Source organism: Stylophora pistillata, chromosome 1 (assembly GCF_964205215.1).
Source record: "Stylophora pistillata chromosome 1, jaStyPist1.2, whole genome shotgun sequence".
In the NCBI taxonomy this organism is placed as follows: domain Eukaryota; kingdom Metazoa; phylum Cnidaria; class Anthozoa; order Scleractinia; family Pocilloporidae; genus Stylophora; species Stylophora pistillata.
In genome coordinates, this window is record NC_142519.1 from 55,992,102 (window position 1) to 56,019,511 (window position 27,410).

Consider the following 27,410-nt stretch of genomic DNA (forward strand, 5'->3'; position numbering starts at 1 on the left):
GTTAAAAAATTGACATTTTTTTTTTCAGACATTTAAGACTAAAATAGAATCTAAAAGCATATAAAGAAGATTAAATGCATAAATTTTTCAAACAAAAAAACTATCAGTACAATGAAATATATGAAGTTCATATATTTTGAACTGCGGTATTAGATACGTATGATGCACGATCCTCGCAGTAGATAGCGCTATTTAAGCAATAGCGAAAATCAGACCTGAAAAAAATCAGGCCTGTACGGGATTCGAACCACTGACCTCTGCGATACTAGTGCAGCGCTCTTACCAATTGAGCTAACAAGCCAACTGATTTAGCTCAATTGGTAAGAGCGCTGCACTAGTATCGCAGAGGTCAGTGGTTCAAATCCCGTACATGCCTGATTTTTTTCAGTTCTGATTTTCGCTATTGCTTAAATAGCGCTATCTACTGCGAGGGTCGTGCATCAGACGTATCTAATACCGCAGTTCAAAATATATGAACTTCATATATTTCATTGTACTGATTTATCACTTTCACGGGTTTATTACGAATCAACTCAACGGCCTGCTCCCAGTTGGTTTGTTAGCTCAATTGGTAAGAGCGCTGCACTAGTATCGCAGAGGTCAGTGGTTCGAATCCCGTACAGGCCTGATTTTTTTCAGGTCTGATTTTCGCTATTGCTTAAATAGCGCTATCTACTGCGAGGATCGTGCATCATACGTAAAAAAACTATCGCTAGGAATAACAATGAAAAAGTATATTGCATTCAAAAAAGGAAAGCTTGCACACCCAGGCAGCTTCAACTTCTATCTTTTCCAGATACCAAAATGAGCATTTTCTGGTTTCCTAATTATAATTGTCACAAATATCTGTTTGAAAATAGTAGTGCACTTTGGTAGGGACCACCTGGCTAAGTAACAAATAAGTTTTACGTGCGGGAGTAAAACGTTTACTTTTAAAAGTGTGGCAATTTTTTATCAGAGAAATATCTTACGCACCGAATTCGGATGCAAACTACGCCTGACAAATATTCCCTTTCGATTTATTTTTCACAGCAGTGCTTGTCTGCTAACTCCTTCAGATCAGTATCCACCAATGTCTGCCGGATACATTTTCTCCCATGTGGCAGCTTTTCCATTTTTCTGCTTCCAGTATAACAGTATTTTAAAGTTCTTTTCAGAAAATTCCCCATTTCCTTTATGTATTGCTGTGTATTGTTGACGCTCTCAAAATGACACGTCTTAGAACGAAAAAGAGCTGAAAAAACTTTTACGGTAAAAAAGTATTCTACGCCTAACGGTTAAAATTAATCTATTATTACGTCTTACAGTTAATGTTAATGGTTTTTTTACGGCTATCGATTAACCCATTGAGACTTTTTACTAAACATGAACGTCGACAAACGACCGTTGTGATACAATGCTGACTATAAAGAATGTACCGCATGCTTACAATAATATATACTTTCTGTGCTACGAACTTTTAAAGCTCTCAAAAGCTAACAATTCGTACATATAAATCTTTCTACATTTTCTTTAACTTTTCCTACTCAAATCAGAAATTTAGGTGTTAATCGAAAGTATTCGACTGATAACAGGAGAATGTCAGTTATATGTAAAAAGAAGGTTGTCAGAGCAATATTCTAAGAAAATTTTTGCAATACATGGGACTATGCATATTTTACACTTTGAAAAATTCTGTTTCACTTTAAACAAAATGTTTTTGCAACATCGTTCTTTCGAACCATACTATCACATAAAGCATTATACAGTTCTTGATAACGACGACGGGAACTGGTAGAACTTCTCCAATCTAACAGCATACGGAAGGCCGTGTCACTTGCATTGCTATGGATGTCACTGATCTGATCCCTAGAAAGCCCCAATAGGATGCCCACTCGTTCCCACACTACTGGTTCCTGTATATGACTTGAAATTTGAAGTAATACACCATCATCTGGAACACCATCTTTGAAGTTCACTATAAGCAAAAAAAATAAACCAATACGCTTCAAATAAAGCAAAGATAAGAACAAATATAAGAGCCAAAAAGACTATTTCTAGCGAGAACAATACTTGAATATATGATTCGTGAAGTTCACTGAATCCTAGAGGGTATTGAATTTCATATCGGCAAGTGTGAAAACATTCCAAGACCACCACGAGCACCAAAAGTACGATAAACCCTGTTTAGATTCTATATCATTACATACTGGTGTAGCGTGTGCGGATCAAATAGAGACACGTTTTAAACAACACAACATTTAATCCTCCATTCAACACGGCGTCCTTTCTACCCCAAAGCACATGGTCATTTCCAAAAAAGGTAATACCATATATGGACCTACACTACAATTGGTAGGTCCAAAGTTGTCAAGTTACAGAATTCTTATAACACTAGCATTTTGCATACACATCACAGTTCAAAGAAATGTTGGCAAATTGTTAGTCAAGAAAAATGTATTCATCATGTTTGACAAGGGCTGATTATAAGTCTTACATTGTTGAATTCCACATCCACTTGTGGATGGCTGCTGACCAATCTCCTGGCGATTACCTGAAAGTCACAATAATGAACTTTTGATAATTATTAAGATCAGTTTTTACCACAACTAATGAAATTAAAGTTAAAACACAGTGACAGTTTTCATTAAATGTTTGGTACTAAGGGCAGGAAACGTGCCTGAGTCGATCCCACTTTTTATCAACAGCTAGGCTAAGTGTTTGTAGGTCATCACCACTTACTATTCTATCTTAAATCCAAACACAAATCAAAACTTCATTATCTACATGCTAAAGATTACTCACTTACATGTTACTTAATATGCACTAATAAATTCAAAAATTCTCCCTCCAACATTTTGCATACTCATCACGTTTCAAAAAAATGTTGGCGAAAATGTTAGTGGAAAGACAATATTGTAAGCTCTAGGATAAGGGTCAAGGTAAATGTGTTCAATACCCTTGACATGGGCTGATTGTAAGTCTTACATTGTTGAATTCCACATCGAAGAAAGACGTGATTCTAATATGGTTCATTCTGCTGGTCTGGAATTAGCTGTGTACAGTGATTAATGGTGTTGTATGAGAAAAAGGATGAAACCCAAAATAAAGAAGATGCCATACTGGTGTCCTTTATGAACAGCATATCGAAAGAAAAAGTAGCATAGTTTTTTAAATAATGCATTGGTGGGCGTTGTGTGTCAACCTGAAAAAAGGGCACGTGCTAGAAATAAAAGAAAACTTATGAGAAGGCTATTTTTATACTTAAAAGGGCAGCGCTGACGTTAGCTCAACTGACGCTTATTCTTTGAAGAACGTCCAACATTAACCAAATGCTTTGCCGGTTTGAAAAGGTCCCTTACCTGAAGTTCTGAAAACTAGAAGAACCCTGATTATTATTAGCATTTTCATCCATATTATTATCATATCATGGTTATTCATGTGCAACACCAAACATATTTTTGTACATGCTAAGAACACGGTGTGGGTGTTTTGAGAAAGCTGAGGTTGGAGCATAACTACCTCTATATTTACATTTTGATGAACATTCAATGTATGAATATTATCACATGTTTCTGAACAGTTACAGAAGAGACAGTTCCTTATTACAGTTCTTAAGCATGATTGCTACAGGATTCTGAATGCAAAGCAAAATCTGAAGAATGATTGCTGCCTACTAAATGAATCTGAGCCATTTCCTTTGATCCTGTTCCCCTTGGTTTATATAATCCTCCATTATTTTTCAAATGTCATTCCTGGATATTTTGCGTCAGGCAGGCTTCCATTTCCAATTTTATTTAAACCCCTTCAAAAATAGCAAATAAAATGCTACAGCCGACCGCCGACCGACTGTCAGTCGACTGTTGGCCGACGCGTTGGCCACCGTTTGTCCATATAATGTGCAAGATGCGTTGGTGGTACGTCGGTGACTTAGTTTAGGCCTTGTTTTTCTGAAGCAATACTAAAGTAATGCAATATCGGATCACAGATCGGATAACGGATCAGAAAAAGACTTTTGTGAACAAATTAAAGTGCGAAAATATGTAAAGGATACAGTAGACCTTCGAGAGCCAATTTTTTTGGAATATTTTTTCATGTCAAACCAAGCATTGCTATTTTAACTATAGCATTCAAGAAAACTTGGGTAAAATTATTGAAAAGCCCGCGAGATATAACAAAAACGTATTTCCTAACTGAGTTCTGAAGCCCACCAAAGTGTCAATAGGCAGTTAGAGCCTATACGACGGGTCATTGTCGCCAAAAAATCCTCATTTCAAATTCTGTTATGTTGAATGTGACTGTGTAGTTTTTAAAAATTTCGCTAACGGAATAGAAAACGGAATAGAATTTAAGAAGAGGTATCGAAATTACCCAAACAGAAGGGAATTTAAAGCATCACAAACACAACGTAGCAAAACTTGGAAGAAAAGAATAGAAATTGACCCTGTTCCAATTTCTGTTCTGTTAATCAAAGAACTGAGCAGAACCTATGAAAGACCCAGTTGAACAGTGAGCAGAACCTATGAAAGACTCAGTTGAACATTATCATTTATGAATATTAATGCAATCTTTCCCGCGTCAAAAAAACTGCTGCCGTTCGATGAGAAAGCGACGATCTCCCTGCGAGCTGCGTCTCTCTGTTTCAGCGCAAGACAGGCCCGTCCATCGTCGTCCACAGTGCAATAACAGCAGGCAAATTACACTTCTTCTTCAACTGCCTGTTCCCCTTCTGCCTCTGTAAGACCTCTAAAGACAAAAAACGTCGTACCTTTCAGGTCAAAGAGACATTGACTCATACCTTTTTTTGTCTTGCGTCCACACAAGCTTCCTCCGTGACATCGCGCACGCAAAAAAAGCGTTGCAGAATGCTGGGCTATGACGCTGGAAAGTGTTTCTCTACCGTCTAAAGGAACTGCTCTTGGTGTTAAAGCCAGACTGATAGTGTTTGTCCAAAATTTAAAGCCAGTGGTGGGTTTGAATAGCTGGTAAGTGGGTCACTCAGCTAAAAGCTTACACCCCTCCATCTAGGCGAAGAATTTGTAACCTTCACAGGTCCTACAGAACAGAAATTTAAACAGGAATTTTGCGGCGATGACTCCTCGTAATAGATGACTCCCGTAAGAGTTCATGCGGCAAAACATCCTGATCCTTTTTCTCTGATCCGTGATCCGATCCGTGATCCGGTCCGCGATCCGATTCGGGATATGGTCCATGATCCGATCCTGATTTTGTCGTTTTGGTGTCATGGGTTATGCCAGCCATCGAAGGTACTTTAATTCCTTTTCCGCCCCAGCTCTTGGACGATAATATCTCCTTGGCTTTGCGACAAAGCAAGGCAGTCTGACAAAAGCTTATCTAAAAATAAGCTTTCGGTTCAATTTAAAATAATATCGACTAGGACTCCCAAATTCATCCCAAATGGGCCCTTTTAACAAGCAAAATAATGTTTGATCGAGTTCAGGAAAACTCAGATCAACAAAAAAAATATTTCGACCTCAAAAGATCTTTTGTGGACAACTCATCGTGAACGAGACTCCTTGTGGTTTAAAAAAAAAGCTGGAGGGCGCCTTTCAAATCAAGCAAACAAACAACTGGCGGCTAAAGCCGGTCGAAGCGTGAGCTCTAAAATTCTTGCAGAACTTCTTCCAGTTTGAGACATTTCTTTTAACATTCACGCGGAAATGCATATGAGACTGAAGTTAATATGTTATTTCATAGTTCGCTACTTTCTTGGTGTCTTTTAGACATCTCAACGGAAAATGATAGAATTTTATAGCTAAACACCACGAGCAAAATACGTGTACGTGCAACACTGACATAGCGAGGTGTGTGAATAGAGATAACATGTCTGTCGAAAATTAAATTTGAAATACAGCAATACAGAAATAAAAAAGTCAGCGATGTCTCTTTGAAACTTTGAATTCTGTTCTGCCGTCACCTTTTTGAAAACTGGGTTTTGCCTGCACAAATAAACGGACGGTCGGGAACAACTCTATAAACTTCCTCTGGGAAAAGGCTTTCTTGGGGGCACTCGCTGGCTGCGGGAAGGCCGGGATCTTTTACGGTTGTCGATTATCCCGGCTTGAGACCATGACTAACAACAACAAGGTTGGCTCCAACGTAGATTTATTCTGCAAGCACTACTGAACTGACGTGGCCCTAATCTCGCCTGACCTGGTTTCAACAGACTGAGTTTGACCAAAGAAAGCTTTACCGAAAAGTTTTATTTAAGCCTAACTTACAAGGATGAGGTAATGCCCTGAATTATCTAAAGGATAACGTTATCTTCTACAACGATTGGCTAGGAAGGAATTTCGCTTTTTACAAGATTAATCACTTTTCAAAAAGCTCTGGCGGATAACAACTACACAAAAGGTCATGACAAGTGACAGCTACAGTTTAGCACTAATTACAGTTATGATCTAATAACAACTGTTTACGGCTGGCTTAATGGAAACTAGTAGCATGTATGCTTTTCTGAGCTCAGCAATGCCTCATAGTTTCTATCATAGATTTCATATAATTTTTAGCGCTAGCATAAAAACTTTATAACTCAAAATCCTATCGATACACCTTCGCATTACAACATGACCGGCACGAAAAAAACTAGCGAGAAAAAGTATCGTCCAATTCTCTCTCTGCCGCATCAGTTTGTTTTGGTTTTGCTTACACCAATCATATCGGAGGAAACAGTAACGACAAAACTGTCTATGTCACGGACTGGCCACAGAAGAACCAGACAAAGGTTTGTGAACATGCCAAGCGCCGCAAATGGCGTTACAGTCACGTGTGCAGAGACGAAAATCCTCAAAGAGAAAACGAAATAGACAGTCCGAGTTCTAAAGGTTTCACGCTCGGTTTCTAAACTTACATATGGTTATAAAACTCAAACACAGCTAACACTCGTACAGTATATATAGTTTCGTGTTCAAAAACAAAACAGAAGAAAACATGAATGACAGATGAAATTTGAAAAATATGTTCCAAATGGCATAAATGTTAAAAGCCAGAGCAACTGTGATCCTGCTGAGGTCCATCACAGCGATTTCCGGTCATTGCGGTGAAGCAAGCCTCAGAAATTACAGCTACAAATGCGATATTTGGATTTTGAAATATTGTTGATTTTCAAAGGCGTTTCAGGAGCTCGAAATAAAATGAAATGGTCTCGTTTTAGACTTAAACCATGCGATCCCCCCAATACAAATTTATCAAGTTGATAAGAGCTTGCTTTCTTTTGTGCTTTTCATCAGCAAATTTCATTTGCCTCTGCTCGGGGCACTGATTTCCGCCATTTTACGGCTACCTACGCTCGTTTCAGTTTCGTGCATTTTCTAGGATAAAAAAGCAAGTCTGGGAAAAAAAAACCCTACCAAGTTTCTATGATCACTATAAGGCATATCTGACTGAAATAAGAGGATAGTCATATTTCGGTCGATTAGCCACCTCTCACGCAATTATGAAAAAAAGTCGCTCTTAAACTCTCTATCACAGTAATGGAGCGTTTGTATTCTGTCTCTGTTAGGTATCGGTAGAGAACAGTTACCATTACATTACAGTCTTTCGTACGAACTACTGCGTAAAAGCTCCTCGAGAATTTTATTCAGGCCCCCGGTTTATACTTTCATAGCCACTTTTGGAAGCTCAAGACCGCCAGACTTTCAGCCAACAAAGCAGTCTCCCTCAAACTCTGTTTTAAAAACATTGTAACTTTCCTCACCTTTCCGCCATTTTGCTTTGTTGTGCTTTCGCGACTTGCTGGTCAATCAATTCAATTTTGCACTCAATTTCACTGTTTGGGATTAACTGACGCGTTCTCAGCCAATGATCATGCTGAACGTTTTGCATGCATACTATTATTGTATGAACGGCATTGAGATATACTGAAGAGTTTTATACGTTCTGGTCCAAGGCTAAGTGACTGAGCCAACTGTAAAGGACCAGAGAAGAGTGTAATGTGTAGCAAAATAAAAGGGGGGATGACAAATAAGGTTAGCATTACCTCAAGCTTGGCTCAAGCCCACTAACATCAAGTTAATGCAGTAAATCCACATGAAAGTCTGTTTTTAAAGACTAGAAAGTTTTCCTTGATTGACTACGTAAAAGTTCTTATCTTTCATTGATTTCCTCCGCTTGCTTTCTTCAACATGGTTATGTAACCCTGAACGACTTAGGTTGCGATTTTAATTTATCAGATTCGCCGACAGGCAGGGACACCGCAACAGCTTGCGCCAATTACTGCGGGCCCAGTTAACCCACCCATCCCACCAAAGGGGAGGACATCCACCACACAGTAATCTCGTGCGTGGGAAATTAACGTCTCCTACCCCTAACCCAGTAGGAGACGGGGCCTACGGTTTGTTCGTCCTTACTCGAGAAGACAAGAATATCTATCCATCTCTTGATACTATAGAAAGGTAGCAAATTCCCCTCAGTTATTTTAAGACCCTGAGTGTTGGTCCGGCCGGGGCTTGAACCCTCGACCTCCCGCGCAACAGTCCAGCGCTCTACCAATTGAGCTAACCAGGAGGCGATACACGACAGTAGATGAGTTTACATGTACTTCTAGATTCACTCACCAGAAAAATGAGGTCTTTCCTCAACCATGGCGACGCCCATTGGAGAAGAAACCTGCAACAAAGTGGATGCCAATCATGATTAAAAAAAGAAGCCATACGAAATGAGATTAATATTGTTTTCGATACCAGAGTTGAATTAGCACGAACAAATCGTCAAATAAAATAATTTATTTCGAGCTCAAAACATAACAAAGCCAAGATGGCCGCTGCAAAAATAATAAAAACAAAAAACAAAAAAACAAACAAAAAAAGAGTACCGAAGCCCGCGGTCCTCATGTGTAATGGCACGTAAGGCCTGAAGAAATTAAAATTAAAACATAGCAGCGCTCCAGGCCAAATCTTTCAATCTCTAGACAAAAAATCTTGTTAACAGGCTGTCATCAACTCCAAAAAATATAAATGGTAAAAGTCTAGTATCAGTGAGCTACAGGACTCTGTTTTTAACCAAAAGGAGAAATAAAAACCAATAGGTCCAAAAGTAGTACTGGTCTTTTTCTTTCTGCTTTAAAGGATGAGGGGGGGCTTGTTTGTTAAGTTAATCAAAAAACAACAAATGCACTATACTATGACATCAACTGTACCGCAGATGTTGATCGAGGCTTTGAAAATGTAACTTCACACACAACTTTCGGTATCTCCTCGCATGTACGGAACTTTACTACTGGAACACTATCTCTGACCAAGTTAACAATCAAAGCCATGTGACTGTTGTCACTTATGTCATTTCCAAGAAACCTAAGGGTAGAAACCGAATGTACACACATTGCCACATTGAACGAACCTCCTTCAGCTTAAATCTTATTCAACCCAAAAAATTTTTGCTTTCAACCTTTCTTTAAGGCCACCAAGATGTATCTTATTCTTATATTGAAAATAATGAATGAATAGATAAATACAATATATAACCGGAAATTTCCTAAATAGATGGTGGCAAATGTTAAAAAACTACCTAGACTAATAAAAGAAATTCTCCTTCGCAACCATTCCCAAATCATCTGCCATCTTTCCTACCACAGTTGGAGGTTGACTTTGCCTTACTGTTTTAAATCTTTTTCCTTCAAATTTAAGGAATAACTTACTCGAGAACAATCTCTTTATTCTTCTGTGATTCATGCTCAAATGTAAGGGCTGACAGGGAAACCACAATTTTATCTCCCTTACACAAAGGCTCCTTTGACTTTCCCTCGCCAATAAAAGGTGTTTCATAACGTGAAATTTCTTGAACAACATCGGCTCTTCTGATGTTTGGAAAGCAGTACAGTAAAAGCTCATATTTGGCATGACATAAAGTCTCACGTAAACAAGCGAGAAAATGAACACGTTGTGGCATTGGTGTGGGGAAAGATCGCCGAGTAAAATCCTCCAATTGAGACACCAAATTCTTTAACTTACAGACTAGCCAGAATCTGCAAAACAAAGAGTGAAACCACAAATATATTACAACACCGAACTTATGAATAACCCTCAGAGTGAGAGAAGGCACATAAATGGAAATATGGCAAGCCATTATATCATTTTTCATAAAAAAACACTGCGTCATGCATAGATGAAGGAAATCCCATTTGACTTTGGAAAATCATTTCGTCCACATACTGCGACAGTTGACTCTGCTTGGGGTGAGGGGTTGACTTGTTACGCCTCAGCTTATGATGCACCATCCAGAGCAACATTCAGTCCAAATGTCGCAATCTACATCGGATTAAGTGACTACACGTACACTTTGGGATAAAAAATTACACTTTAACTACAGTGAAACTCTCCCTTAAGATGTAAAAGAGAGTTTTACCTAACTCACCGACTGAAATGCTTGACTTTAAATTCTACTATCCCATCTTTAAGAAAAACTTGTCCTTCAAGTTCATCTGTGATATCGGTCCAGCTCTTGGGTTTTTCTTCCGGATCAAGGTATAATAACCTTACGACCTCATTTGAAAATTTCGAAAAATCGTGCTTACTTTCACGTAAGGTGAGAGGAATCTTGATTGTTACAGGCTCAAAATGTTCAATGCTGTGAGAGCTTGAAATGTGAAGAACAGGACCAACCAATATTCCTTCTTCGACCTCACTGCTCGGAAATTCTTGCACCTTAGGTTAAAAGCCAGAATAGATGTCGACATTATATGACACACATGTACATTATTGTTCTTAATAGACTAGTAAAGAAGTATCTCCAAAAAAACAGTCCTTGTTTTCCTCGACGATTATTAAGTAAACATGGAATCGAACGCTGCTATTTGGAATCATACTTAGCAGCCGGGCCGCTTGTGACCTAAGAAAGTCGTACTCCTCTTTCCTCGATCTCTTGGCGACCGGTTTAAACATTCAAGAGTTGCATAAAAAGACAGTCTGGACTCAAATGCGTTTTTGCGATTGTTTCGATCAGCTCATGTTGGTAAACTGCACTGTGTAGTTTTGCGTGTGCGGCCAGGTCACTGATTTGTTTTCAAAATTGGCGACGTCTAAGTCTAATTATCAGCAAATTAGAAAAAAAATTGGAACAGTGAAATTAATCTTTGGAATCTATGGAAAGCTTCGTAGAGGATAAATTTTAGTTACCTTTTACACTGGTAAAACATATGATTTCAGAACACACTTCTCTATCACCAAGGATGGCGAATTTTCAGTTTAGTCGTGGAGTAAAAAGTGATCGTTTTTGTCATTTGATGGTAGTCTTACAAATTACGACAAGGAACTTTCATTCAGAAGCACGCGTTAAGGTGTAATTGAGATGCAGGGGGAGCTGCTTGTCTCAGAATAAATACGTAGTCATTGTTTTTGACAAAAGTAAAATGAAAATCTGAATTTGAGCCCCAGATCTCTTGCCTTTGCACATGTTAAATGAGAGGAAAAGATGAAAGAATAAATCTAAATTAATTTATAAAAAACTGGATCATTGGATAACATAATTCAAGAGTTTTCATTAGCTTAGCCACCCAGGGTTATGAGTTATTTTACCATGCGCGCGCGTGAAGACGAGTTAAACCGAAAGTGTTTTTGTACATTGCAGCAGTCCGTTTGTTATTGCGAAATAAATTTGGGAATATTTATCTATACCTTGGGGCGATTTTAATTAAACAATTATCCCACTCGCACTTGTTCTAAGATGATTATAGCCAACGCTATCTACCCTGCAGTGCAGTTTCATCTAAGGTCCACAAGATTAAAGGAAATACCTTAAGTGTAAAAGTGAAGTCCTGATCAACTGGTAAAGAAGTAAGAGGAACTTCTACACGTACGTCTGGAAAGTCTGGTACTACACATGTGAGTTGATGAGCCACTGAAGTATGTCTTGAGAAACTAAAGGTCTTCAGGCGCCAAATGGCAGCAAACGTGGAACATTGCGCCAATAGACAACTGGCCTCAACAAACTGAGGCCAGTCGGAAATCTCTGGCTTTCCTAAAGATAGAGGCATTTCACGATCTTTTCTAAACGGGCACAAAGTATAACAAAACAGTGTATTGTTTCTATAAATTAATACAAGCGAAAAGTGAAAGAGAGGGTGCAATTTAGCTTCAAATCACGCGTGATTATTAAATCAAACAAGCGTACAGCGTTATAGGGTTACCAGCATGATTTCAGACCGAAGTTGCATGACGGGACGTTCAGTAGCCAGTTCATTGCATACCTTTTAAAAGTACATATTTGCTTTAGATCTGCATTTGCTGTTGAGTAGTTTTTCTTTCTGTTTGCTAGACCCAGTAATGTTTAACAACATTCGAAAGCATTTTGGTCAAAATGAACAATGAAATTTTGAAATTTCGTTGAATGTAAGTCTTCATCCTTTAGGGGCTCATTATTGTCATTAAGAAGGTGCGATTAATTGAGGTCAGACATTTTATTCGAGAACAAAGGTGGCAAAATTTGCCGTAAGTTTTACATAACGGGTTAGTTTTAGTTTCCATTCTCCTGCTATTTGATTAGTTACTTTAACTAGCCTTAAATTCTGAACGTTTTAAGGTTCCGTTCTTATTTGCTGGAAGAACAGTTATGACTTAGGGCGAACAAGGCTGTAATGTAAATAATTTGCGCCACGTACTTCAAATTGGATGTAATGAACAAAACTATATACCTGCTTCTGGCATATCCATTAAGTACCTCGTCTCCAAATCCTTCCATTCATCGCCATTTGGATCCATCAATTGCTTGATGACTACTTCATAGCCCTTCAAATCACTCGCACTGTGCATCAAAGACACAGTTATGTTTCCTCCACTAAACTCAATGCCTGGTGGACCACCATGTGACAATTCAACCACGTTGCTAACCAAAAGCTCATCACTACCAATTGGTGGACAGCAAGATGTAGGAGGCCATACTGAACCAGTAAAGAACAAAGGTTTTGGCACAGCTCCCTCGTGAAATGTCACATAGGCAGCTGCTTCCCTTAAGTTCCATTTACCACCATATTCTGTTACCACACCCCTAAAAAATGAGATCAGCAATCAAAGAGGTTACTATTCGTAGTCTCTCGCAATTTTACTTCTAAGTTAGGTGGTACTCTTAAAAAAGGATCATATTCAAAATGAGCGAACACATCCAAATTAAGATCGTTCCTAATTACCTCCACACAATCAAAAAAGAAAATACTTAATGCAAAATCTTGGATACCATGCGCAATTTAGTTATTTCCATGTGGCACAATCGTAGAGGGAGTTTTGATATACATTTTATTTTCCTAAATCCAACTTCTTCCGACAGAGGATTATCATAAATATTACTGTTCACAGATGACAGGGCACTCTTTGGTATCTCAGGTTACGTTTGCTTTGGTGTCAATTCTCATTTCCATTGATGACTCAACAAACTATACCTGCAGATGATAGATCGTTGAATTCCTTTATCACTCAGCCAAGGATCATCCATGAACTCGAAGTACTTTTCAGTTAGTAGCTCTGTTTTCTCGTTCTCCAGCCAAGGATCATCAATGAACTCGAAGTCCTTTTCAGTTAGTAGCTCTGTTTTCTCTTTCTTCAGCCAAGGATTATCCTTGAACTCTGAGTACTTTTCAGTTAGTAGCTCTGTTTTCTCATCCTTGGGAACTACATTTTTTAAGAATTAACACACAAACATTGTGAGCCACGATTTTTCAACCAAACTCTCTCTTCCCCTCCTAGTAGGTCTTTGTGAATTGAAACAGAGGTTTATTGGCTACACTGCCGCTAGTGTCCATTTTCCTTTCCGATCCCATAGTTAGTCCTAAAGCTAGATCCTTGGAAGAAACTCTTACTTCAAGTACTAAAAAACCTCAGGCAGCCTCCATTCGTGTAGATTTTTCCTATCCTGTTTTTTTCTATGAGTCACCTGACGTTTTTTCTAGAACTAGAATCATGCTAATATGAGAATAGCAGGCTCACTGAAACACCCGTGGCTGGAGATTAGGCACATAAAAGTACACGCTGGTAAACCAAAAAACCATAGTGTCATGCTATTTACCGTTACTGCATATAGTTCAATTATCTTAAGTCTGAGAGGTTTCTTCTCCTCAAAACGAATGTTACATTCTAGACATATTTCTTTTTCGTCATTTTATTAGTTTGACAACATAAGTATCCCATGTAACCTTGCTTTCGCTCGGTATTTTTACTCGGTATAAATGACTTTTATCCACAATATTTGATACATCACAGTAGATGTCTTAGAATACCTTACCGTTAACATCATCAGACAACACATATAAGAGTTTCTCTGAAGGCAAGCTCGAGTACCCACTACGCACTGTCTCTGTTGCGGTTGGTGTGTTTTTACCTTTACCTGCGATTAAATTTACATGGTAACCTCCCAAGTAAGTACAGGATGTTAAAATCAAAACCTCAACTAGCCTCCAAACATGCAAACTTTGCTTATTCTCTCTACTATCTGTTAAATGGAGATATCTGTGAGTGGGCTAAAATTTTTTTTAAAACGACAACCACGTTCTTATTGGTGGACAGACACAAGACTTAAAGTCAAACACGAGATAAAAAATCGGGAGTATAAATTTGCTGTCAGTCGCGAAACAAAATTGATACATTTCTTAAAGCTACTATGAACACTCTAAGAACAGATGTAGTTCATCTTATCGCCAGTTAATTCATCAGTGAAATCAATGCACAATGAAGTTTAAAGTGCACCCAAATCCAAAATTTTTTTTTCGCTTAACGAAATAAGCTTATTTTTTGGAGTATTTCTGTGCAACAATTTTTTAATTTGCTCAAATCTTTAATTTTCTATACCCAGTCAAAATACGGAAAATCGGCCGCCATCTTGCCCCACGACCGAGTTTAAAGAAGAATGGCTCTAGCGGGTAATGTGACGTCAAATCGAGAACACGAAAGTCTGCATCTCACACATTTTCACTTGTTTGGGAAGATTGTCGTCGATATTGTCCGAAATATGCCGACTAGGTGTGTTGTATGAAAAATGTATGAAGCGCGATACCCTCTTGCAAATTTCGCACGTTGCTACATCCTTCTACAAGACACTTAGTCGGCATATTTTAGGACAATTATCGACTACAACCTTCCCAAACAAGTGAAAATGTGTGAAATGCAGACTTTCGTGTTCTCGATATGACGTCACATTACCCACTAGAGCCATTCCTCTTTAAACTCGGTCGTGGGGCAAGATGGCGGGCGATTTTCCGTATTTTGACTGGGCATAGAAAATTGAAGATTTGAGCAAATAACAAAATTTTTGCGCAGAAATACTCAAAAAAAAATAAGCTTACTTCGTTGAGCGAAAAAAAAATTTTGGGTGTAGGTGCACTTTAAGCCAGTCAGAAAATGAAATATTGCCGAGCTTAGCTAATGTAATATTTTGTTATTTAATATTACCAACTTTTTACCGTGGTCAAAGGAATTTTCGGTATGTTCAATATGAAAAAATAAATAAACAAAGTGTGTGTGAGGAGTGTAGTAAGAGAGCGAGAATATGAGAATAAGCTCGGCATGTCGCACCTTTTGTCTTAAATTTTTAATTAGTGCTCGCACCAATCAGGGTACGCCGCAAGGCTCTGTTGCTCGCACCAATCAGATTGCGGCTCAGAGCGAGGACATAAAAAAAGACGTCTCCGTTTCACTTCATGAGTGTTTCCTCAACAGCCATGCTATCAAGAAGAACTTTCAAAATACTTAAAGATGCTTCTCCGTATTCTGTCAAATTCTGTTGTCAGGCGAGTTTCGAAAACAAATTAAATCATACAAGAGGTTTCACTGAAAGTAAGAGGGCAGTCGTAGTGGAATAGGCGCGCAGAAAATGTGTAGGTTATTAAATCTCCAACATGAATGAAAGAAAATTTTACCTCCATTAAATTCTTCGGAGATTTCCTGTTCAACTATCATTGTTTTTCTAAATGTTCATCTTTTGGATCATATACATCTACGTTAGCCGCTTCAGTTTGTGGTCAAAACATAGATCATGAAGTAAGAAAGGGTTCGGATACGAAATAAAATTAAGAATCTTTAGATTTCAGATTACTGGAGGTGTGCATCTCTAAAGCAGGCGAGCAGATGGGAGTCTGTTACAAATCAACCTTTGTCCCTTGTACTAGGATACTGTCCTTGTAATTCAATGATCGGTAATATAAAACATAATTTCAGTTTTTCATTTAATTATTCTAAACGTAACTGCTGTTAAGAGGGTGCAAATGCTACAGATAAAGCTAGACGTTAATTACCTCTTAGCCGCTTTTGAGGAAAGGAAAAAGGATCCAGCTTATCTTGGGAACCTCGCTTAAGTTTGCCTGTCAAATAAATTATAAATTAGCATACATTACAACAGGAGTTCTGTTTCATTATTGTTGATAGGACATCCATAGTAGAAAAGGAAAGCAGAAAAATGACAAATTGAAATTTGCTGAGTCTATTGGAAAAGAAAAAAGGTATGTACTAATTTAGCTCTTCATAAGCTGATACTGGTGCGCCTACCTCGCCTTTGCCTTCTCATTACGACCCAGAATAACGTTCTTATTGTGTCTTCATAGAGTGCACTTAGTTAGAACTAATTAATCTGAATTATGGCTTTCGATGAAGGAGCCTAAAAAAATCACCAAAGGAAAGATGCTGTCTCAGATCCCTTCTTCTCACTCTGTGTGTCATGTTCTGGATCTACCACTGGAAATATTATCAAGAGAATCGGAGACTCACAAAAATACACATGTGGCTAAAGACTGAGCATAAGTACACACTAGCAAACCACAAAACCACAGTGTCATGGTAGAGGCCGTCCTCGCTCACAGTTAATTTTTTTTTCCAATTAGATCGGTTCCTTCTTCGTGACACAACAAAAATATTACACGCAAATTACCAGACTTGCGTGTCTATACATTTAATCTGTTTAAAATATCTCCCACACTACACTGGTTTTGATTCACTACACTCTATACCATCGGTATGGAAAGGTTGCGCCGCCATCTGAACCAATCAAACAAGAATTAATTGACACTTCAATAAAGTTTATGTATGTATGTATGTATTTACCTATACCCACTGACGACCTTTTACCAGCTGTTTCTGATGAAGTCAGTCTGTGTTCTGTCTCAACTGTAATATGAGATACAGAAACTCCGTAAGTCAACACACGATGTTGATAAAAAAATATATATATATATAACTTAAACCACCCTTGTTCATGCAAACTTTGCCTATCTCCTTTGTCCATGCTGAAAAGAGACATCTCGCTGGAAACGTCAGCTTTTGTAATCGTTACGGTGGCCAATTTACCATTTCAACTTTGTTGATATATCCAAATTATTTCGTTACTCCCACCGACGCAGCCCCAAACAGTTTCTTTCGAAACTATCAGCCTTTAAACGTATATTAGTTATGTTATGACATAAACGTACGTTTATCTCATAACATAACTAATAAAAAAAACACTTGAAAGACCTATCCTTTCTTTGAATTCACGGAAACGTCTCATCAAAAGTGTGAAAGCTAACCCATCCTTTTACTTACATCTCTCTATCACTTTTTTTATTTTTGTTGCTTCAATCACAGAGAATTCTCACAGATAGTGATTTCCCAAAAACTATTTATTTGATTTCCAGTGTGGATAGCGCGGCTAACAAAGTAAAAGCAAATGTCAGTGTAGATACCTTTAAAAATGTATGCCTTGAAATGTTCTGCCAATTTTAAGAAAAACTTTCGATAACTTCCTCAAAAAGCGACCAACATCCCTCATCTAATGGCCTTAGAAAATACTAGTGACATATTTTAAGATCAACATATCCTTCCCCTAGTACTTGCGAACAACTGTTAGACATACGTTTATGATGCAAAGTAGACTTATCTTCTCTGTAAAACCACAGAGATGTCTCACCAAAAGTGTGAAAGCTAACCTCCTGGTTTTTACTATTAGCCAACTGACTCCTCTGTATCCCTTTTTACATTTTTCTTGTTACAACCAAAGAGAAATCTCACACATACTGATTCCCAAAAATTTAATATTTGATTTCTGACGTGGATAGAGCAGCTATCAAAGTTAAGGTAAACGTCAGGGTAGATAACTTTAAAAATGCATGCTTTGAAATGATCTGCCAATTTAAAGAACAGCGTTCGATAACTTCCTCAAAAACCAACCAACAGCCCAGATCTAATGGCCTTAGAAAATTCTGCTTCCATAATTCAAGATAAACATGACCTTCCCTCAGTACTTGCGAACAACTGTTAGACATACGTTTATGGTGCAAAGTAGAATTGTTGTTACTCACTGCAATAACTGTCAGCCAGGTCTTTACGCTGTACGAGTTCGTGGGTCAGAGCATCAAACAAAGTCTTGTAATTCGCATGAACACCCATCCTTTGTTTCCAGTACAACAACATCTGGTATCCTTTTTCAACCACAGACTCGTTTTCTTTATTCACCGCCAGCAACGTGCTCTCGTTACACCCCAACCGACGCCCTAATGCTTTCCATAAAATACCAATACCTTGAGCCAATCCTTCTAACTCTTCACTGGTTGGTACACCTCGTTTGACTGCAAAGGCAACCTGAGTGTCACTGGCACATAACATACTAGTCAAAAGTAACCATAATTACCGTTGTTTGCGTGTTATAAAGCCCTGAACAGTACCCAAGCCTGCATCTTTAACTAACTCTGTCATGCTATTGATTAAGAAAGTCATTGTTTACTCCAAAACATTGTTTGCCTTTTGGGTCACTGCTAGATTTCGATAAAAGTGCCTTAGAAAATAACAAAAGCACAGACGCTGTTTGAGAGCCCTTTCTTTAACCTTCTGTTTCTTAAGTTCTCGATCAACCATTGGATACGATGCTGACAAAATGTATGCACATTTTATTACGAGAATAGCAGGCTCACTGAAACACTCTTGACTAGAGAATGGGCACATAAAAGTACACGCTAGTACACCACTAAATCACAGTGTCAAGCTATTTGCCGATAATGGGTATAATTCGATTATCTTAAGTCTGAGAGGTTTCTTCTCCCCAGAACAAATGCCACATTCCAGATATAATTATTGTTCGTGGTTATCTCAGTTTAGCAACATAAGTATCCCAGGTAACCTTATGTTCACTAGAAATCAATGATAAGTTTTACAACAATACGCGGTACAGTACCATGTCTTTGTCTGTTAATCAATACCTATGTCCTGACCAATTTGTATACCACACAGGTGGAAACCGCATAAGTGCATTACAAAAGATACAGCTACCATTTGTGGTGCATTAGAGAAAACTGGTAACGAGTGAAAGGACACTCCAAGGGGAGAAGGCAAGCCGAAAATGTATGGGTTAGTAAATCTCCCACATGAATTAAAGAAAATTTTACCTTGAATGAGTTATTTGGAGACTTCCTGTTCAACTATCATTGTTTTTCTAAATGTTTATGCTTTGGAGATCATATAAATCTGTTTTAGCCGGTTCAGTTTATGGTCAAAAAATTAATTTGAGTAGGAGACAGTTGGGATGCGAACCTTCAAGAACCTTCAGATTTCAGATAACTAGAGGTGTGCGTGTCTAAACACATGATCAAATGGGAGTCTGTTCCAAATCAAGTTTTGCCTTTAGCAGCCTCATAATAGTCCGAAGAATGTACTTTATAAGCTATACCTTACGATTTCCAGTTAGTGCTAGAAACACTTGTGGCTAGAGCCTGAGCATAATATACACTAGCAAACCACAGAACCACAATGTCATGGTAGAAGCCGTCCACCCTTACGGTTCAAATCAGATTGGTTTCTTCTTTTTGACACAACAAACAGATTTAACGCAAACTACTAAACTTGTATGTCTAGTCATTTAACCTGATTAAAATATCTCCCACACTGCACTGGTTTAGATTCAAGGGGATACTCTGTATACCAAAATCATGCTAAATTAAATAAAAGTCACCGTGCTTGTTCAAGAGCTTAAGACCATCGTACCTTTTTACTAGGTCCATTAATTGAAAAACAATACCGTGTTCTTGGAATGCGCGTGCTTATTCGCCTGATTACGTCATTTCTGTGCGCAGTACTCGATGCGGAATGCAATACTGAGGAATTACCTCAACTTACCTACTGCAAAAGACGACATTTTACCAACTGTCTCTGTTAAAGACGGTCTGTCTTCCTTCTCACCTGTAACTTAAGTTGTACAGGAACTCACTTAGTCAACACATGGTGTTGATAAAAAATAAATATTAACTACTCTTGTACATGCAGACTTTCCCAAGTTCCTTTGTTCTTGCTAAATAGAGAATCTCTGAGTCTGCTTTTGTTTTTTGTTTTTTTTTAACGAATTCTAAACCACGCGTTCACTGTTTTATTCACACGATAGTTGTTTTTAGATATCATTCAGGTCATCTTTAGAAAGAACTAGCTATAACTCTTGCAAATCATTTTAGCTTTATAATTTCTAATGTATTTGACTGCCTGAATTTATGGTCCTCCAAATTTCGAAAGCGCCCAAAATACGAGGTCGTCCTAATTGCACTTATTTTTGCCTAGGAGATAGAAAACCGTGCTCATAGAGCCCTCATCAGTCAGTAAAAAGTCTGCTTCTTGAAGCAATCCTGAAGAGAACGAAAATCATCATTTCACTTTTTACTGGGGAGAAGAGAGGTAATTATTTTCTTTGTCACAAGAAGGTTCTTTTTGGTTTGAAAAAACGTGACAATAATTCAACAGCACATCGTCAGTTCCAACCATATCAGATTCACTTTGAGTGCCTCTTTATAGCAAGAAAATCCCCTCCCTCTGGGCCCAAAGTCAATTATTGTACAGTCAATATGATAGTGAGTTGAAAAGGTTTAAAATCTATTACATTACAGTTTTGTTTCGAGATGATCTCTCTTGGGATGTTAAAAACTAAAAGCTAAAAGACCTCAAGTTACTGCATACTTTATAACATATTTTTAGCATGCGGGCAGGCAGTTGCAAGCGCGTTTCTTTGAGAGCAATCACCCCCCACCCCCATCAATTATAAAGAACATACCCTGGCAATTAATAAAAGACTGAACGAGATCTCGTCGAACAAGGAGGCCTTCGATGAAGCAGCACCGGTTTACCAAGAAGCCCTTGAAAACAGCGGGTACGACTTCGAACTGAAGTTCCAAGCCGAGGGCAGCGCACAGCAAAGCCAAGAGCAGACTACCCGACAACAAGAAAAGAAAGCCAGACGTCGAAATATCACATGGTTCAATCCCCTCTTTAGCAAGAACCTCGCTACGAATGTGAGAAGAAAGTTCCGGGACACTGAGAACGAGTGCTTCAAAAGCAAACACCCACTGAATCAAACAGAAACATGCTGCAGATATGATATTCGTGTCTGCCGAAGCTGTAGGAAAAATTCAGGGCGCACAATAAAACAACCCTCACTGCCACACAGCAAACACCTGAAAAGACCTGCAATTGCAGAGTTAGTCAGTTTGTCCGATGGACGGAAACTGCCTAGCGCAGAGTATTGTATACCAAGCTACTGTGAGCAGCAACAAGGGCAAAGAAACCTACATTGGCATAACCGGAGATCAGTTCAAAACAAGATACCGGAATCACATAGCTTCGCTTAAAGACAGGCGTAAAATGAATTCCACAGAGCTAAGCAAACACATCTGGTCCCTGAAGGACGCCGGCGCGGAATACACATTGTCCTGGAAAATAATCGCCCATGCCAACACATACACGAACCTCTCAAAGAAATGTCATCCTTGTCTAACCGAGAAGTATTTCATTATACGGAAACTGGACCTATGTTCATTGCACAAAAGAAACGAGTTAGCAACTGCATGCCTGCATGCTAGAAAATATCTTATTAAGTATGCAGTAACTTGAGGTCTTCTAGTTTTCAACATTTGTAAAGAGAACATCTCGAAACATAACTGTAATGTAATCGATTTTAAACCTTTTCAACTCACTATTACTGATTATTACCGCCCCGTAAGTCGAGCACTGTTTTTAAATAAATAAATAAATAAATAAATAATGATTTAACAATGGACATCCACTGGGTGGCTATTCTTGTCCACTGTTCCAGATCGAATTGGAATTTAGAATGTTGGTTTTAGCGGAGGGAGGAAAACCGGAGGACCCGGAGAAAAACCCTCGGAGCAAGGACGAGAACCAACAACAAACTCAACCCACATGAGACGCCAGGTCCGGGAGTCGAACCCGGGCCACAGTGGTGGGAGGCGAGTGCTCTGCGCCATCCCTGCTCATTATTTATTTATTTATTTATTTATTTACATGCATAGCTCCCACATGTGCAAGTTTAGCATAAAAATATCCTGATAACTTAAAAGAAATGACAATTGCATTAATATTTTTGATAGAAAATAGAAGTTAAATTCAACAATGTTAATACACCATTAAGCAATTAAAGAAATTCAATAACTAATAAAAGTTAAACCAGAAAAGATAACACTGTGAATTGAGATTGTCAATTGGGACAAAGCAAGAAAATGTGTACACCCATTACAACATATTTTGTGTTTTTGTTTTGGTACAAAGCACCATCCAGCTTCTTTGACTACCTGACCTTATTATTTATGTTTAACAAACAATGTTCAAGAAAAGCCCCACTAGAACACTATAGCTGGCAATTTTTAATACAACTTGTGGTGACCTTTTCATAAGTCAATATAACCTGAATACATATAATGGTTGAAGGACTTCAGAGACATTTTTTACGCATATCAAATACAAGCAAACTTTTTAAACTGTAACAATAGTTGGAATTTCCAAATCCTTTGGAGATGCTGCAGCTTTTAGATGATTATATTTTATTGTGGAATTATAATTTGCTTCTCTTGCAGTTATTATTTCTAAGAGGCATGAATGCTCTGAAGCTACCTTTATGACATTCAGAATGGTTATGTAGGTCTACACAATACTTCCTGTCTCCTTTTAGAACCACTCCTTTCTTCCCCCATCTCTGCTTATAATGTAATGTTTCAGAAATATTGCATAGAGGTTACTTTGTCTAATTCTTTTTAAAACAAAAGCATCAAAACAGTTCAAACTTTTCCACCTTATTCTTAAGAGTGAATGTATGGTAAGTTTTAAGGTTTGTAGTTCTTTATCCCCGTACAATACTAATGAAAGTACTAAAACTGGTTTAAATGTAGGTGAAAAGTAGAGTGTGACTAGTTTATCATGCAGCTTCCAGTATTTACTACTCTTTGCATCCTAATACAACATTTTCTTAAATTTCCAGAATCTAATTTCAATGCTAACTATGACAGTATACGGTCAGTTAATCATGAATTGATCTGTTTGACAGTTACAATTTGTGAAACATTCATTTATTTCATGAATCAAACCAAACGTGGTTTGAGAAGTCAAAAGTATTACCTGATTATAGGTATGGTTTGTTTGAGAAAATTTTGGGCACAACAAAGAGTCAGCAAATCAAAATGTGAAATAGCCTATTCTTGTAAAATTAGACAATTCACACTATCCTTCGTGAAAGAAATATTGGATAACTCCCCTAACAATCCAATAGCCAGCAGCAATTAAATGAGAGGTCTGCACATCTGAATCTTTCAAACTTCATCTTCTTCAACTTCCCTAAATGCAAGACTAATACAGCCATTTCTTTGCACTTTCACAACTCAGTTGAGCTACAGCTATATATTCTTTGTTAAGCTACACTCCTTTTCTCTTTTTTTCTTTTCTCTATTTTTTTTTTCACTTAATCTAAATTTTCTTTCAGCCCCTTTGATTTACATGGTTTATCCTATAGTTTAAGGAAGCCTATGCTTTATAAGCCCCAGGCTTCTAATAGGCTTCCTTGCTATTACCTCTTCAGTTCCTTTGATTTTGAAGTTAATTTCGTTAGAATAGTTATTTTTATCTTTGATGTAACACAAATTTTGTATTCGGTTAATTTTTTTTCTCGTAATGGCAATTAAAATTAATGAATGAATGAACAGTGTGAAAAGAACACTGTGATTCACAACTTACAATTATCATACTTCTCAGCCAAGTCTGTACGTGAAACAAATCTGTGGCTTAGAGCAGCACACAAAGTCTGGTAAGTTGCACCAGACCCATTCCTTTCTTTCCACTTCTTCAGCATCTGATATGCTTTCTGAGGAAGGAGCCTTCTACCTGAGTCAATCTCCTGAAGCTCTTCATCTGAAAAGTTCAGTCTACGCCCTAGACTTTCCCATTTAGCGCCGATATTTCGGCTCAAATCTTCCAGCTCGTCATCTGTTGGTACACCTTGCATGACTGCAAAAGACATATTTAAAGTCACTTCAGTCTATATTTAACTAGTTAAAAGCAACCACAAATACTGCAAGTTAGAAATGGATCCAAATTTAAGCTCTGCAAAGGATTCGAGCATGCCTCACTACCTATGTCAGCCACTTAATTTAAAAGTCGTGGTTCACTCCTTTTAAAATGTCATTTAATAGAATGGTTGGTAGTTGTTATGATGTGTTGAGGTGCCTTAAAGAAACCGGATGAATGTCTGGAGCCCCATATTGTTATTATAAAAACTCAAAAAATTGTCAGTAAACAAACTTTAAAGCAGATGAAGTTCTGTTTAATTTTCAAGTTAGAGGGCATTCATGGGAGAATAGGGCATTGATGACTTAAAATGAATTTCCCTGAGTGTAATTTATAGACTGAAGTAGGTGGACTTGACTAACTCTTCTGCTTGCTGGTGCTGGTGCATGTATCTCTGCTTTTGCTTTGCGACCCAAATTGAAGTACATGTAGTTTATTAGTTTCAGTGAAGAGCACTTTAATTTTGTCTGCGTTGTTGTAACTATAATTGTATCCAATGATGGATCTATGACATACAGGCCTGTTATTTGCATTCTAGGGCCATTCAATACAACCATATCAAAATAACCATGTTAATAACTGAGGTTTGCACATGACTGAAACCAAAAATAACCATGGCAACTGTACACTTTTTTGTGACTATGGCTTTCCTAGCATGAAAGAAAATCACAAAAATAAACATTATCAAGGCAAAATTATGTATTTTACAGTATTATATGTAGGCAACTATGTAATACTTCTAACTACTTTTTTTATGGCCTCAACCACTCTGTTGCAAAACCATCTGTGATTAAATGCACCCTGTGCGACCAGCTTTTCAACTAAATTTGTGCATGATTATGCCTCATAGCCTTTCAGGTTTGCTGGATAAAAAACTGTGATGTTATAACCCTTGGCATTTTCTTTATCATCTGGACTGGCATTAGAATAAAAACACCAATTTCTATATTTTCTAGCGTAGGCAGTTCTAAAGCCAGCTGTCTAATGAGGGTGGAACAATCATCTTTGTTTGACTTAAAAAACATTAACTAACCATTGGCACCTTGATTCATCAGGTACAATGTCAAACTCCACCTACTTTTCTGATAGTGTCCTAACAAAAAGATAAAAAAAGGGTTTATATAATGATTGCTATGTATCATGATAATATCCTTAATCTGCAAAAAACAATTTCTATCATGACTTGATTGACAACAGTTCTGCCATTTTCTTGACTGCTGTCTTGGGTTGTCCCCAAGAAGGTTGGGTCAGGAAGGAGTATAGGATTAGATCTATGAACAGCCCATCAGAAAAGCAATTGAAGCCTCTTTACTTATCTATTTCAGGGAATAGATGTAAAATCCTGTTTACAGAATCATATTAAGATCCCAACGCTAACTACCCCTCTTATGCCATGAATCAAACTGAAAAAGGCCATCAAGGAACATTCGAAAAACAAGACTCGAGCTTACCATTGAAATATTCTCTGATGGCCTGCCTTCTTACAAACCTATCTTCCCCCACTGATCAGAGTAAGCCCTATGGTGTAATTTCTTGATTCAATGGGACTTCTGAAGAAACAGTTGACTATGAAGCCTTTTCATAACTCCTGTTAACTCACTTCTACAGTTTCATAGTCAGCAATCTAATAACACTGGCTCCTGATGCAATGGCGAGCAGCTGTTTACAATTGTTTAAATCTAAAAGAATGTCTTCGAAAGTGCCGACTGTTTGTCTAAGTACTTTCTTATTTTTGAAATCACTCCAAAGCTTTGAACAAATGACAAAGTTCCTTTACTAATATGGCTACCCTTTACTTATTAGAAAGTTCTATAATAAAAGCATGTCCTAAAAAGGATTTAAGAGGGAATCTTACGGTTAGTAATTGGAAACAATTTCGAAGTGGAGGCTCCACTGATGATCTTAACACAGAGTCAAATAGGAAGCTAAGTAAAATGTGTCATAAATTTAAGAAACTTTTCAGTGATCTTTCATACCTTATTGACAGGTGAAAATCGAGTCACTTGATCGCATATCTCTCGTGGAAATTAGATGATATCGTGACAAGATATTTATTGAACTACTGAATGGTAACGAATAAGCAAACCCGGAAGAACGCTATCCCATCAGACACTAGGGACCCTAAGCAACCCTATTTTTAGACGACAGTGACGCCAATGACCGATTAAGACTGGTTTGGAGTTTATGTTTTTCCTTCCGGGAGAGGAAAACTTTTAGCTTTCGGAAGGCAAAGTCGTCTCTTTCCACTTGTGGTTTGAAAAAACAAAATCAAAGAGTTGTAAAAATGAATTTTTTTAAGAGCATTCGGGAAACGCTCTCACACAACGATGTTAACAACGTCGTTTCGCATAAAGAGCTTGTCCTTGTTTATGACGCTTGCAGTTCTAAAAATCCAGAACTTAATTACCAGTAATGTGACCCTTTCAATCTCGACGACATCGATTCAGGCAATGTAAAGCAGAGATCTTAGTTGAAAAAGCGGATCTTCCTCGACTCGCCGAAGGAGTAGGACTTGAATTTTCGAGTTAGCAATTCCCCGCGCTCGATCCCCCTTTCCTCTCTTGTCTTTTAACGAACCATTAGCGAATCGAACTGAGTTAGTTTATCAGCGATAGAATTCCACGCTTCCCTGTGGTTGACGCTCCTTTCTTGAAAGCAAAAACATCGCTGACAACCATTTCCCTGAGCATTGACACGTTTTATTCGGTTCACTCCAGGCGTAATCTGACCTAAAGTATTTAAATATGAGTTAGAAAATACGCTGAAACAAAACCTATTACATTTCACTAAGTTCATATGCTGTCCTCGCGTAAACTTCTAACCTACACTCACCAACTTATTCACTCAATTGCGAAAATTTCCTGCAATAACCGTATGGTTACTCGAAGCCATGGACACTAGTCAGCACTATTCACTGAGAAAGTTAACTGTTGCGACCTGTAAGATACGAGTTATCTGGGTTTTTTTTACTAGATTTTTACGTGAATGAACTTACTGTTGGCCTTCGTTTGTCCTTGCGTTCGGAGCCAAAGAGTAACATCATACGTATCATTGAATTAGCGAAAAAGCTAGGTTTAATTAAGAAATACTGATTATTGTTCAGTTTGTTTTGAAGCTTTCGGAAGCGAAAAGTGAAAGAAGTGG

The 27,410-nt window shown here is 38.0% G+C and overlaps 1 protein-coding gene across 8 annotated transcripts; it reads right to left on the reverse strand.

The window, feature by feature from the left end:
• Positions 1-1,615: 1,615 nt before the first annotated feature.
• LOC111346126 (uncharacterized) lies at positions 1,616-27,410 on the reverse strand. Of its 8 annotated transcripts, XR_015991928.1 has the most exons (19): positions 27,262-27,404; positions 26,243-26,995; positions 25,300-25,359; positions 23,937-24,206; positions 20,052-20,120; positions 18,245-18,511; positions 17,013-17,075; positions 16,211-16,276; positions 14,206-14,307; positions 13,367-13,595; positions 12,626-12,978; positions 11,729-11,952; positions 10,351-10,640; positions 9,635-9,961; positions 9,137-9,290; positions 8,556-8,607; positions 7,697-7,906; positions 2,477-2,533; positions 1,902-1,957 (listed from the first exon to the last, which is right to left on the reverse strand). XR_015991928.1 is itself a non-coding variant. In XM_088733951.1 (18 exons), the coding sequence occupies exons 3-18, from the start codon at positions 25,316-25,318 to the stop codon at positions 1,680-1,682; spliced, it is 2,811 nt and encodes a 936-aa protein (XP_088590077.1). In that variant the 5' UTR covers positions 25,319-25,359; positions 26,243-26,995; positions 27,262-27,402; the 3' UTR covers positions 1,616-1,679. The 8 variants fall into 8 exon arrangements, 6 of the variants coding, with proteins under 6 accessions (XP_088590077.1, XP_088590070.1, XP_088590068.1 ...); XM_088733951.1 differs by lacking the exon at positions 7,697-7,906 and having other exon boundaries at positions 1,616-1,957; positions 25,309-25,359; positions 27,262-27,402; XM_088733944.1 differs by lacking the exon at positions 7,697-7,906 and having other exon boundaries at positions 1,616-1,957; positions 20,052-20,114; positions 27,262-27,401.